Consider the following 14611-nt stretch of genomic DNA (forward strand, 5'->3'; position numbering starts at 1 on the left):
TTAGCCCGTGAAATTCCAATCTAAAATACGGGCTCGTTTTCTCGGTGCTTGTGCCTCGTCGGTGACCATCTATGACGCGCGTACCCCGACTCGACCACCCGTCATCATCCGCCGTCTCTGGCAACGCAGTTTCGCTTTACACGCGTATAAACCTTTTCGTATCTCCGGTCCCTCTTCCGTTCCGCGTCCGTTCTCGTTTCCCGTATACCGCATCCCGTTTCCCTTCCTCGTTCCGCGTCCGTTCGTTCGCCAGCTCGCTCTCCCGTCGCGGCTCCACGTCTAACGAGTTATGTTTCGCGCCCTCGTCGCGAAAGTTCGGATACGAGATTACCGTGTGCCGGTCGACTCTCGAGCATCGTACCCGATATTATGGAAAACGCGAGAGGCAAAGTCGCGAGAGTTCGACGCCGGTAAAACGAAGTAGAAACGAGACTGGAAAACCGGGCTCGAGTGCGCGTCCTATCCTCCCGAACAATGATATCTCGCACAGAACGGGATTTAAATGTTCCTTCTAACGGCCTATTACCGTTTACCGAAAAATATCCGACTTACAAGAAGATGCGCTTATTTATCGCACCGAAACAACGCCAAAGAGCACGTATCGTTTGTCGTAACAACGTCGACGTACTTTCGGAAGAAAGATGCGCGAACGCACTGAAATATCTAGGCGAAGCGGAGCGCATCGATAACAGACTTTTGCCGTACTCGTCTCGTACCGACTCGCGAACGAGAAACGACGAGAAAGGAAGCTTCCAGGGAATATTCGTAAAGACATTTTTCGTCGAATTTCGAACCTTTCAGCCGGATACCGCTTAATCGAAACGATTCTACTCGTCAATGGAGAAAAGAATTTCGAGGAAATATAAACGGATGGCGTTCTCCGTGCATGCACGTCGGAAGAAAAAGGTTACGTGTCGTATCCGTTTAAACTTTGGCATTCGAGTAGCCGAATTAGGATCGCGGAACTCAACTTTGACCGGCGTAATTTTTCAAAACTACTCTCTTGTATAATAAATGATCCTCGAACGTTATGCACGCGAAGGAGTGCCGGCAGATCGAACCGATCGAAGAAAGTGCGGAGGTTAAGAGTTCGCGGGGTTTCTGCATGCCTCGTTCATAGAAATCGTTGCACAATCGCCTCGTATTTTTAGCGAACGACGAAAATATGTTTCCGTAAGGACAAAGGTGAACCGTGTGACCCGAGAGGAAGGTTTACGGATTCGAGGTTAAATTCGTCATGATACTTCCGTTCTGTTCGCAGCCTTCGAATTACCGTCGCGAGAAGGTGGGACGAAAACGAGGCTAATCGTTATCAAAGTTTCGCGTCGATTTCGGAATGAATCGAGAATCGGTTGACCAAGATCCGAACTACGCCGGAAATCGGCCAGCGAGTCAGTTCGAAGTAACTTCCTATCGAATTAGAGAAAAGTGTTCTCGCGCGGCTTTACTCCGTCTACGACAAAGTTCTCCGTTAATCTCCCGGAAACCCCTACGGGTCTCGATTTATCGACGATATCCGATACGCGAAGCTTCTTCCCTCGATTTATTCCATCCCCTTCCCTTCACCGTGCGACGACCCTTTTTTCGCGCAATGCTTCTTGCTACACGTCCTTCCTGTCGATATTTTCCTTCTTCCCGGCTCGCGATCGGACGTTCCGAATACTTCGGATAAACGTAACAGAGTCGTTAAGCTCGATTCGGAGAAAAATTTTTGCTCGACGTCGCGTACGTAACCGGAATTGATACCGCGTCGACCCCGTCCGACGGTACAGCGACGAAGAAACGAGGAACAGCGAAACCACTTCGACTCGGACTCGCTCTCGACTCATTACTTTGAATTATACGAATAATATTTCCCTGTCTGGCTGAGAAATCAATGCGTCTGCTCGGGCGATGCATAATTCATGGTATAGTATCGGACAGATCGAAGATTAATAGGCTTGATCAGACGCTCTCTAATCGAGCGCTTACCGCCTACTTTCTTGCTCTTTCCCCTTTGCTTTCCTTCCTCGTTCCTCTTTCTCATCCACTTCCGTCTATCTCGTTCGGAAGCTGTCTCGCATCCTTGCCCCGTTTTGCACGGTGAAATCGATAGGTAGCCTCGAGAGAGGACGAACTGGAATCATTTCGAGAACCGCGAGATCGAGGATTCTCTATTTTTCACCGGAGAAGCCGTTCTTTTTTCTAACCAGCCATTGGTATAAACGAGAGTGGAAAGGAAGCCGAAAGACGGGAAGAGAGAGACGAGAGATATAGGAAGATTCAATCTCATTCATTCATGAAGTTTGCGATATTCGTTTCCACCCGTCTTTACGAGGAATAAAATATAAATCAGTCATCGAGCTCTTGCTCGTTCGATGTATCCTACGCGACCCACGTTTCCCGGATAACGTTCGCGACGCTCGCGAATAAAATTCGCCGAAGAGGAACGCGAAAACCGACAACGGATTAAAAGTTCCGAGCTTTAACTCGCGTTGGAAAAGTTTCTCGATGATCGTTGCGTGCTTCCTAAGAGCGAACCTTTTCGATCGACACAGATCCGATTAATTGCCGATCGTTAACGAGGAAAACCGATTTTAAACGATAATGCGCTTTACTGTTAAGGTGTTCGCTTATCTCGAAGGGTCTAATTTAAGCCAACGCGGAATAGATTTTCGGGACCTCGTGCGGCGGAACTAAGAAATTCTAGACAAGGATAGATAGATCTTGTCTCCTCTGTGTATCTCTCGCTGAGCCAAACGAGCTAAAAATCCTTTTCAGGTATTTTGCGGCGAAAGAATAATACCGTAGTATAGTTGACGGATTGCGATTATACATTTTATCGTTAAAATACGCGAACAGTCGTATAAATAGAACATTATATGGATAGTATCGATCGAAAGTATTTTCTGTGGTACAAAAATAAAGAAACATATTTTCTAGTTTTCATGTTTCATGCAACGTAAAAGGGTACAGTAAGACAACGTCCAGTTTCAGATTACCGAGTTTCTGCTATTTAGTAAAAATGCCGAAAAAATTCAAAAGTTTTGGAGGTTCTTCCGGCGCAAAATACAAGTAGCAAAAATAAAGGAGAAAAAATGTGAAAAAAATGCAGGTTTTATAGCGGAATTTAAGAGCGATGTTACCTTCACGGTGGAAGGATATTAGTACGACTATCATCGTTGAATTTTTTTCAGATTTCTTGATAGAGAGACAACTTTTACCCGGCTAACTAGGAGCGGAGCCAATAAAAGTTTGTCCCTCGCATAATACACGAAGAAACAATTTTGGTCGGCACCCTCTCTCCTTCTGTGCCGAGACCTAATTGAGACGAGCACGTACAAGCCAATAACTTTTGAGTTCGAGTCCGGAAATTAAATGACGTGACGCAAAAGCTAAACGTGTTCCGGCTGGAGAGGAAAAAAAGATAGCCCGAGATAGAGTTTAAAAGGAATTGCGGGACAAGAGAGGACGAAATATCCCGTGTTCGACTAGAGTTTAACCGAACTCGAACGAGACGAATCAAGAATACATTCCGACGTCGCGGTGGAAAAACTTTGACGCCGCGGAACCTCGATTTCGGCGTTTTGAGACTCGCTATCGGCGACAACTTGCACGTTTTTCCAAAGGCCTGCGTCTCTTACCCTACTCGCGAATCGAGGCACGAGCTTCCTCCATTAACGCCCGTACGATTTCCTACGCGCCAACTTAACGATTTCAATTTATCTTTGCTCGACGCGTCGATTCGCGACCCGAAGAAATAATCGTCGAGTTCTCCGCGTCGCTGTTTCTTCGAAAACGTAAAGTACGCTCTCGCCTAACGAGAAACTTTATTTAGACGTTATCGGTGTTTCCACGGAGATTTAACCGCATTACTCTATATCGTATCGAGACCGGCTGACTCGGCCAAAATAGCCGGCAATTTAGTCGCGGCCGCTCGCCGGACACGTTGAGAACGCTTAAAACTCTTAAGAACGTTAAAAACGAAGCTAACGGAGAATCGATGGCAATTACCGTTCGCGTTCTAAGCGTCGCCGGTGCGTTTTCCACCGATCGATCCTCTCGTTTCGACGTCCGCGTCTATGATACAACGGTCTATCGGTCGGTACTTTCAGATGTCGGCTATCCGTCATAGTCGTTCCGCGTAGCTCGAGTAGAATAACGTTCCAGGAAGCGGTTATATCAATTTTCAGCCAACGATTTTCACCGTCCGTTCGCAAATCACCTCCGACCTTACAAATCGCCAACGAGTGCGCTAACTAACCTGTGCTAGTGTGTCGGGCGAAAAACGAGCAGCCATAAATAACGTCGCGTAACGTTGCCTCGAAACGACGGCAATTAGGCTTCGAACGTTACGATATCAACTAACTAAGGTGACCAAGGTGAACCGTTCGCGAAGGACATTGATGGAAAGGAGCGTACGAGCGGTCGAGAAACGCGTTAACGGTAGAGTAGGCGATTTTTAAGGACGAGAGAGAGGAAGGAAGAGAGGTAAGTGGGAAACGTAGACGCGAGTAACGCGGAGAAGAGTGTCGGTAGGAGGCATATAATGGCGAGTATTACGGGCACTTAGTCACTTTTGTGCTTCGGTCGGCATTGTGCTAAGACAAAAGATGGCGAATCCCCGGGAGCGATTCAACTGTCCCGCACGAGCCAGTCGGCGACGCGGCGCTCGAATAACTACGAGGAGCTCCGAGCAAAATTAAGCCGAGCGGGATGGCGTGGCAATTCGCGAGCGTTCACAAACACTCGCTTCTCTTAGCTCTTCTCGTTTGTTACGGTCACGATACGTTTGCACGTTTGTCCACGTCGGCGTAGCTACCAGTTGCAAATACGAGCAACCAACCCCGCCTTCGCGTTCGAGTCGTCGTGCCCGTGTCCGGGTCCGGGATTCTGCTAGCCTCTGAAAGCTCCGATACGCATTGTACCATTTTCCCCTTTGTTATTTCCTTCTGTCGCGAGTTTACGCGGCACGCCGACCGAGCTCGTTGCTTTCGTCCTCGACAATGCATCGCGTCTCTCCACGCCGCGCCACGCCGCACAGTACCGCACCTTTTCTTTTTTCCGCTTCCCTATCTTCCCCCGCGGCCAAGACGAATTCGTTACGCTCCGAGCCACCGAGACGTTAGTAAGTAGTTACCTTGCCACGATTATTTCTCAGTCTCGAGTCTTTGAGAAAGTTGGCCGAAAAGAACGAGCTCTTACGACCGTGATCATGGCCCTTCGCGACGTTTTCGAAACGGTGTACGCGCGTATTCGTCGTCTCGCCGCTTCTCGAGTCCGAGAATGGGAGAAAGGAAAACGAGCCAAAGTTATAGAAGGAATAGGCGGGACGGTTCGGAGGACCTCTCGATCGCGAGCCCTTTCATCTCGAACATCAAAAGGCAATTCCCGAAATTATGGAGATTTTTCCAAAGAATTTCGCGAAATCGACGGTATTCTCTCGTCTACCTACGACCGCGCCCTCGTATTCTTTGTCGGGATAAACGGGTCCGGGGTTAAAGAAGGGCAGAGGGAACGAAGACGGAGACGGAAACGAGGCCGAGGAAAGAGAAGTCAGTCGGGACCAGACGAGAGAAAAAGAGAGACGGTGATATCGGGTTTGGAACAAATGAGAGGTTATTTCAGGCACCAGACGTATGTATATTTGGTGCTGCCCTCGTCCCACCCTATCGACCCGAGTTTTCGACTTTACATTTTTACCAGGAAACTCGTGGTTTCCTCTTAAACCTCTCTTGCCTCCAGTCGGAAAGCGGTACGCCGCGTCGCGCGCACAAATAAAACGATAAGGATGTATCGTCCTGGAAATAGACCACGGACATTCTAGCAAATTGTACGATCCTCGCGACGCCGGGATACGTTTTTCGTTAACGAGGATTCCAAACAGTCTCCTGCGGATAAAACGCTTTCGACGAATCGCGAGTCGAATCTGCGACAACTTTTCATCGCGACTTCGTCGAACGATTACATCAACGCGACAGTCCGATCACGACCATTTCGTCGTTCATAGTTATCGGCGAGTGGATCGTCGAAACGACTCATCTGCATAATTTTAAGCGACGATCGTAAAATACGTTTTGAGCTTTTACGAGCGGGAGTATCTCGACGCCTTTTCCACGCGCGGAAGCGTTATCGCTTCTAATATTCCGTCGTACAAGGTACCAGTTGATTCGCTTTGTCGCTGCATCGCGAGTAAAGAGCGGACGGAGCAGAATCGGTAACGCGGTCGCGTGGAGAGATAACGTTCGAGTACTTAGCTACTTGCGTGCGAGGATAACGAGACGAATAATCCGATCGCGACGAAACGCGGTCAAAGAAGGAAGGCAGAAGAGACAGAAGCGAGCGAAAACGTTATCGAACGAGAAGACCGTTCGTTAAAGTTCTCTCTGCTCGCCTTCCGTTACAGCGTAGTAGTTGCCGCAACTAGTAGGTCGTTCCTCGCGGAATCGTTCGCACGGAAAGCCGCAAAATTTTCCCAAGAGCCGGAACGAATTTCGATTCTGCCACGAATCGCGAGACGCTGCTCCTCGGGGAGAGATCCGCGATTAACGGAGACGTCGAATTGATTTCGCCGTAACGAGGAGAGAATTCTCGGTTCGGGGATGGCATCCTCGTTTCGATTCGTGGCTCGCGATTTGAATAATCGCGATGGCTCTTGAATCGGAAAAAAGTGTCAATCTGCGCGCTCGATACACGCTCGTTTCGCGAACCAACGCGCGATCGCGGTAAGTCGGTGTAAACACGAGGCGAGAAAGACCGGGTCACCGTTAACGACTACACCGTGCCGTCGCGACGAACGGAAGAACGAGGATCGGGCGGCAGCTGCCCAATTAGCGTTAATCCTTGTTAATCCGAGTCTCTCCAATCTGCATTCCTTTGTTCTTCGTACGGGCCGCATGGCGGACTGACTACCGCCACAGCGGTTTACGACGTCGCGTCGAGAGAATATTTCGACGAAAGAGAGGACGAAAGGGAGTACGAAAACAGCTCGAGAAACTCGAAACGGAACGAGGGGAAAAACGACTCCGCAACGAGTCGACAATTTCGTTCGCGATCGTCTACTCGGGCGAGGCGTCGGTGGAACCGGAGAAAATATCGGCTGGTAACGAGAGGATGATTCGAAACGAAACACCGTTAGGGATGCGACGCAACCACGCAACGCCATTGTCGAAATCGAAGGAAAAAACGACGACGCGTACCGTGAAAATAATGATAAACTCGAGGAACGACCGTGATCCTCGTTGAAGAGTCAGGAAAATCTCGACGTCGATTCGAGAACGCGCGAAACGAAAAGTTCGAACGACGCGTCGGTACGAGCCGCCGCGAGATTCGAGAAATCGGATCGTTGGAATCGGCGCCAACCGATACAACGACAAATACGAGACAAAGAGAAGCACGGAGCGCTTAGAAATGTTTGTCTCTTCGAAGCGGCAAACCCATTGTTCTCTCGTCGATGGATTCCGTCTATACGGACTATAGCCGAACGATGAGACAAAACTCTGGATGTGGCCGAAAAATCGAAAGTACGATGGATGGTCGGCGAATAGTCGTATAGTCGGCTGGTCGGGTATGGAGAGATACACGAGCAGACAAAGAGAGCCGGGGAACGAGAGGGAGATCGATGAAAGATGACTGACGAAAAAGGGGAACATTTTCGAACGACGCGTCGCGTCGCGACGTCGAGCCGGGACGAGGAGAAGAGAAACGCGAGAACCGGCGTCATTGGTCGGTCCGACTCACATTGTTACCATAATCGGCCGTGGTTGGGCCCATTGTTTGTCATTCAATTTTCCCGCTGGATTTCCACCGCGGACAATGGCAGGAACGCTTTATAAGTCGCGGGAATTACACGAGCGAACAAAGCTCGTAAATATATCTGTTGAATCGTGAAAAACGCCGCGCTACTACACACTCTTGCCACGCGCAGAATGAAACTCTGTTCTGTGTGCGCTCTTGTCCGGCACAAGCTTCGCTTCTCTCGCCGACTCTCTAGCGTCCCGCTCTCTATCGCGTCGTTCTTCGCGTTCTTTTCGTTCTAGGTTGCGCGTAAAATCCAGAGATTGTATCTTCTCGCGCGGACGCGTTTATACCGTCCCCGTGGCGCGGCATGCACCGGAGCCAACGTACCAACCAGCCGACTAACTGGTCAGCGCGGTGGAAACGCAACGGACACCCGAGACCGGGGCGAATCTACGCGCGAACGGACCAGAGCGAACGTCCTCGTAAATCAGTGGAATTCCGGGACCGTTCCGGGACAATTTTATGATTTAATCCGGTGGATGCGCGAAGGCTGTGGTGTCGCGGTAGTTTCGAAAGCCGAGCTCGCGCGATATACCGTCTATACCGGTTGCACTTGCCGAGATGAATTTCGCGCGGCGCCAAATGGTGACCGCGTGTAAAAATGGTTTGCGGCGGCCGACGAACAGCGGGCATCGAATAGCGGGTGGAGGCGCTACCGATGCCGCGTCGCTACGAGGAGCGACTCGACGCTCGACCAGCGTGAAATTTCAGGACGCTGACCGACGTGCGTCGCAATTTCTCTGAATTTTCGATCGGTTCGAGAGGCGTTATTCGGTTAAACCGATAACAAAACGAACCCTCGATTACGAGATTGACAGCGCGCATCCAATCGATCCCAAACGAAGCTGCACCCTCGTAATTTCCCGCTGACGAGCCTCTCGACCGATCGGACTTTTCGGAGACGAGAACAGCCGGTAACTCGCGCGTCATCTGTCCCCGCTCGCGTTCCCGACGTCTCTCTTTCGCAACACCCCCTTCCGCACCGAGTTATCTCTCGAAATCGCTCGGAAACGTAACCTTGATCAGGGATTAAGAATCGTCGCAAAAGGGCATCGTGTCACGAAGAGCAGAAGGCGCGAGATCGGTTCGCGTGACTATCTAGCCTCAGCCGAACAAAAGGTTTCTCTTATTCGTAAATCGTAAATCGAATTAAACTCTCAAGCGACACGCCAATCTCGATTTCGCGATTCGTCGTGCGTATAAAAGGAAAGAATCGCCATCGACAGAGTCAAGTGAGTTGCGGAACGTCTTCACAACCTCTGCACCGTGTCTCACTTCAAGCATTTTTTCGACGCGAGTTATCCTTCGAAATTTTCTTTCTTCCCTTATTTTCTTTTCTCGCGCCTCGCATCCCCTTTGTCGCTTCACCGGTTAGCAAAGAAACGTAGATACCTGTGCTCGCTAGACCGCGATCAACCACTACCCGTTCGGTTCGTCCATCGCGAGCCTTGATCGTCATATTCCGACGCTTAATTTGCAAAGCGAATTTCCGTGTATCGAGCGTACATTTGCGAGTCGATACGGGATGCTATCGCGCAACGATACACTCATCAGCGGACCATTGCCTTTCGTCGGCGAAGAAACCGGGTGTGTGCGCCATACAATTCTACTACTTCTCTACGCTCGAGTCGCGCAGTTGACAAAGTTTATCACTGTCGATTCAAGAGTGGACGTAAAATCGCGAGACAAGAGATCTCTTTCGAAACGTTCCTTCGTCAATGGCGCGAGTTGTCGAGCGACAATTTAAAAAGAAAATAAAATGACAAGTTGTTTGTTTGCTCACCAAGCAGGCATGTTCCGTCGATGCGAGAACGGTTCCTGGGATGGAACGTACCGCCGGAACATTCGGACCTCGTGCATCCCCATTGGAGAGCGTTCCTTGCACCTGGAAAATATTGGCACATTGGATTAGCGCTCATCTATATTATGCTGCTAGTGATGTCTGTCGTAGGAAATTGTTGCGTGATATGGATATTCAGCACGTAAGTCAAGCATTTGATTCGACGCGCGTCGTTTCGACGAGGAAGTCGGTGGTGCCATCTGTCGCGCGACCGACCGACGTCGTTCGTAAGCTCGAAATCGATTTTATGCTTTTTATAAAGTGTACCGACCGTCGTCAACCACCGAACACCGTATCGACGGAAGGAGATTAAAAATTTTCCGACGTATTTTCAGGTCAAAATCATTGAGGACGGCTTCCAACATGTTCATAGTCAGCTTGGCGATATTCGACATCATAATGGCGTTCGAAATGCCCATGTTAGTGATAAGCAGTTTCGCGGAACGGATGATCGGTTGGGAACTCGGTTGCGATATCTACGCGGTGTTTGGTTCTATTTCTGGGATGGGCCAAGCGATCACGAACGCTGCGATCGCTTTTGACCGATACAAGTAACTATCCTTACATACCCGTAAATTTCGAACGAGTTTTTTATTTTGTCTGTTTTCGCAGAACCATATCCTGCCCGATCGATGGACGACTGAATTCGAAGCAAGCCGCGATAATCATTGCTTTCACGTGGTTCTGGGTGACGCCGTTCACTGTTTTACCGCTACTGAAAGTCTGGGGTCGTTTCACCACCGGTAATCGATCAGCTCGTAAACCGACGCGCGGCGCTTTTCTTTCCAACATACTTTTCTAACCTTTTCTCAAACTTTTAATTACTTTTAGAGGGTTTTCTAACTACCTGCTCGTTCGACTTTCTTACGGAAGATCAAGACACGAAAGTCTTTGTCATGTCTATTTTCATTTGGTCCTACTGCATTCCTCTATCTTTCATCGTGTACTTTTACTCTCAACTGCTCAAGTCTATTCGCAGCCACGAGAAAATGTTGCGCGAACAGGTCGGTCAAAAATGTTTGCGTTCTCGACGCGTTGACTGCTCGGATAGTTATCGGTTATCGGCCAACTACCGGTTATCAATAATCGCTGATTGGTTCACTACGAAGTTACGTTCAATCACGAGCGAGCACTGATCGATGACAGTCAACGCGTTCGACGACGATACACTAATTATTTCCGTTTACGAGCATGCTTTTGTTCCACAGGCTAAGAAGATGAACGTAAAGTCTCTGGTGTCGAATCAAGATAAGGAGAGAAGCGTGGAAATGAGAATCGCCAAAGTGGCGTTCACCATCTTCTTCCTGTTTCTCTTAGCTTGGACACCGTACGCGACGGTCGCTCTCATAGGGGCATTCGGCAATCGGTAATTGACACGCGTTTAAATACGCCTAAACGTTTCTAGTCTATTCACGAACGTTGTTACAGGGAACTTTTAACACCGATATCCACGATGCTCCCTGCTCTATTCTGTAAAACGGTTTCTTGTATCGACCCGTGGATTTACGCGATCAATCATCCTAGGTAACGCCAACTATTCTCTAGCGATTCACTAAAACGATTCAGCGACCTAAACGATACGCCGGAATAATCCGGAACGAAACGATTGTCGTTCTCTTTGCTCAGGTACCGACAAGAATTGCAGAAACGGTGCCAGTGGATGGGTATTCGAGAACCAGAAATACCGCACGACACCGCGTCCTCCCAAACCGAAAAGGTCAAATCGGACGATTCCGCGTAAATCGAGCGTTCCTCGAATCTCGATCGACTGCGAGGACGATCCTTTATCCGATCGAGATCCGCAAGCCACCACGAGCGCGATCTCGATCTCTGAATTCTACTTTCGCTACGACGTACGAACGCGTACGACCGAAATAATTCTACGTGACCAATGGAAGACTGCGAGATCAAAGCGATTTGTGTATCGATACCGATTGTACTCTTATTAAATCACTAATAAAGCAAATTATGAAGCAAAATTCTTACCTTTATTGCGACGCGTCCCTGCTGGGCGCCATGTTGCTTTTCCACATTTCCGCACTTTCCGCTACCACATTTGCACACATATTTTTCGTTTCACTCTTTATTCTCGCGTATCAGCGTTCCGATTATGCAACGAATACACTCGCGAATATCGATTTTTATTGCAAATACACTCGCGAATATCGATTTTTATTGCAAACACGATCGCGAAAACCGATTTCACTCCGAGACGCGTCTGCGCGTCGGGCGGCCATCTTGGAACTGTCTCAACTGTCTGCGCGGTACAAGCTGTGCAAATACCTCGCGCATGCGCAGACCCAGAGAGTTAATGCGCGAAATATCCACACGATTTAAAGCGAAACTTTTCTATGTTACCTATTTTTAAATCAAAACGTACATAGCGGAGCACGCGGAAAACATTATTCCGAATAATTTATCTTTTCTAATTAACGAAGAAGAGTCGTATGAAAGTTAAAACGGATGTTTTCGTACGATGCGCGAATTTTCTAGCCGGTGCAACGTACGGAGAAGAAAAGAAAGAGACGTAGTTCGCGCGAGTGCTTGTTACGTGAAATTGAGAGGATCTCGTTACATTCTCGTTATCCCGATCTCCTTAACTCCCCTGGAATCTTCATCCTAAAGGTTCTCTGAAAGGTGATATCTTGCACCAGCGAAACGCGCCATGAAAAGTCGTTGCTCCGCGCAGATTTACATCGCACACGCGCTTCCTCTTTACATGCATGATTTTAGAAATCCGTGGAGATGCGTTTCGTTGCTACGGGCTTCTTCCCACGATTATCCCATGATTTTAAAAAGCAAGCATGCAAAAACTTTACATGAAAGATCTTGTTTGACGAAACAAGGAAATTCGAACTTGGTTTAAGAACTCGAGCATCCTCGATTCGAGCAGTTTTTAACCGACAGGTAGTTTTCGTCGCCCGCGTGGACCCCGATTAATCGAGAGAGAGCCAAGGAACGATTACGCGGGTGTAAAATGTACCGGCGAAAGTTTAGTCCGAATGCTTACGATGTTGGCGGATCGTGTACGTACATGCAGAGAGTATACTCTCGCGTGGCTCCCAGGATAGTAGGCGGAGTCAACGGATAGCCCGGCAGTTCAGTTAATATGCAGTTAGTACGTCATTTGTTTCTCACCGTTGGGAGGGCTTATCGTAATCTCTGACATCACGGCTCTCCACGATCTCTTGCGTTAGCGAGTCTCGTTCGAAGCCACGCTCCTTTCTCGTGATCCACTCGCGGATTTTCCGGATTTCGCGGATGCGACGCGTCCAGCGTTGAATATTCCACATTTTACCTCTCGACGATAATCGAAGCAACCGTTTCCCCGTTATTATCGCGGGTCGACTGTCCGGCGTGGAATCGAGGTCGATCCACGACGCGATACACGCGCGACGCATTGAAAATCGAACTCTCGATCGATCAAAACTCCGCTTACTGCTCCCCAGCGTTTTCTTTCTTTCCTTTTTTCGTCCGCTCGGAGTGCATGGCCATCGCACAATCAAAGTTTTCCACGATTCCTCCGGCTATACCACGGAAAAGCGAAGAAAGGAGGCGGAGAGGAGCGAGAAAGTTGAGAAGAAAGCGAGTACAGTTTGGCAGGACGAGGGTTCAGGGTTCGAAGAAATTCTTGATTAGATGTTCCCGTCAAAGGAACTCTTCGCTTTTCCAGAATCGAAGAAAGAAAACGTTGGTTAGCGAGCGGGCGCGAGGAATGGAAAGGGCGGAGTTACGGGGACAGATAAGGCGGAAGCGGAGAAAGAGCGAACGAAAGCGGGCGCGAGCGTGGAAGGCAAAAGAATCGATTTGGGTGGCGAATTAAAACTTGTTCCAGTCCGCGAACATCGAAGAATCGGAGCAGGAGGAAAAAAGAGGAACAAAGAGAACGACGAAGGAAGCAGGCAGAGCGTTTTAATCGAAGAGGGCTCGGAAGGGATTGCGTCGTTTCGAGAATGGAAAGGAACGATCCCACTCGGTTTAAGATACATCCCATCCTATTTCCTGAGGTCGCACCGGCGACGACCAGTTATGGATGTTGAAAATTCAATTACACGGGATTTATGGCCGCCGGCGCACGGCATATTTATTATCGCAGCATCTCCTGCTAAAGTAGCAACGTCGTGTCCTCTGTTTTCGCGTCACGAGACTATTCGATATCGGATACTGCATACGGGGATACGGCGTACGAGTTCGATCGCCTGGCAAGATTACTCGGCTTTTCTTCGATTCCGAGCATCGACGAAGACGTTTACGGCCAATCATAATTTCTGCTTGTAACACTGGGCCGTGATAACTTGGAAGCTTCGAACCTTCGAAGGGGATGTATCGAGCGATCAAATGAACGGCAACACGTTCGAGGGTGATTTATCTCTGCTACCAGCGTTTACCGTTATCCAGAGACGACCGAGTGTTTTACAGCGTTCGGGTGGTTCGCCGTGGGGCGCTATCCTTTTTAAAGCTGTCTTAATCCCCGTTAAGCGGCAGGTAATAAACTCCAGGGTGCTCATTAAGGCAGACTCCACGGGTCTTTTTGTTCGTTCTAGCACGAGAGATGTATATTAAGGAGAGCAATAAATATCATCCTTATCGGCTGCGTTTCGCCACCTTGTTATCGCGTATCGATTTTCCACGCCGAGGCGAGAAGACCAAACTCCACGACCGTCGATGGACAACGTACGGATTCGGCCAAGAGAAAAAAGACAATCGCTTCGTCCACCGAACAACGCGTTGACGCGATCGTTATTCGTCGCAGATACGTTCGAGTTGTTATTTAGGTGTAACGCGGCGAATCTCGATCGCGTATCTCGTGTATCGCGAAACGTCACGGTCGAGAATTCAGCCGTAAAACTTTCGTTCGAGCGCTATTCGTTTTCCTCGCAAACTTCATCTTCGACGGTCTCATCGGCACACCGATGTAATTTATCTACCGCGTTGCGAATTTCTCGCATGCTTTATCGCCATCGGCGAATTTTCCTAGCGAACGAGCAACCA

The 14611-nt window shown here is 49.0% G+C and overlaps 2 protein-coding genes across 22 annotated transcripts in view; one reads left to right on the forward strand and one right to left on the reverse strand.

The window, feature by feature from the left end:
• LOC100875340 (cell adhesion molecule 2) overlaps window positions 1-13599 on the reverse strand; it is a 57325-nt gene extending 43726 nt beyond the window's left edge. For 13 of the 21 annotated variants that reach the window (XR_013039048.1, XR_013039050.1, XR_013039049.1 and 10 more), the window contains exon 1: window positions 9563-9784. Coding sequence is in view for 14 of the 21 variants with exons in the window: in XM_076534545.1 (XP_076390660.1) it covers window positions 9563-9698 (136 nt within the window). In the remaining 7 variants the exon portion in view is untranslated. Of the gene's footprint in view, window positions 1-9562; window positions 9786-11605 lie in introns of those variants that run through there. The other 8 variants (XR_013039053.1, XR_013039052.1, XR_013039051.1 and 5 more) reach the window with 3 other exon arrangements.
• Rh5 (Rhodopsin 5) lies at window positions 10019-11360 on the forward strand. Its single transcript, XM_012284102.2, has 6 exons — window positions 10019-10170; window positions 10232-10362; window positions 10451-10623; window positions 10828-10985; window positions 11048-11143; window positions 11246-11360. Exons 1-6 carry the CDS (start codon window positions 10019-10021, stop codon window positions 11358-11360), a joined length of 825 nt encoding a protein of 274 aa, XP_012139492.2.
• Window positions 13600-14611: the final 1012 nt, after the last annotated feature.

This window comes from Megachile rotundata, chromosome 8 (assembly GCF_050947335.1).
Source record: "Megachile rotundata isolate GNS110a chromosome 8, iyMegRotu1, whole genome shotgun sequence".
NCBI classification, from domain to species: Eukaryota; Metazoa; Arthropoda; class Insecta; order Hymenoptera; family Megachilidae; genus Megachile; species Megachile rotundata.

What these genes read in the sequence shown, in the direction of transcription:
- Rh5 (XM_012284102.2), top strand. Translation starts at nt 10,019, where the DNA reads ATGGCGTTCGAAATGCCCATGTTAGTGATAAGCAGTTTCGCGGAACGG. An exon ending in ATCGCTTTTGACCGATACAA is followed by an intron (nt 10,171 to 10,231) that starts GTAACTATCCTT and finishes CTGTTTTCGCAG; the next exon opens with AACCATATCCTGCCCGATCG. An exon ending in CTGGGGTCGTTTCACCACCG is followed by an intron (nt 10,363 to 10,450) that starts GTAATCGATCAG and finishes AATTACTTTTAG; the next exon opens with AGGGTTTTCTAACTACCTGC.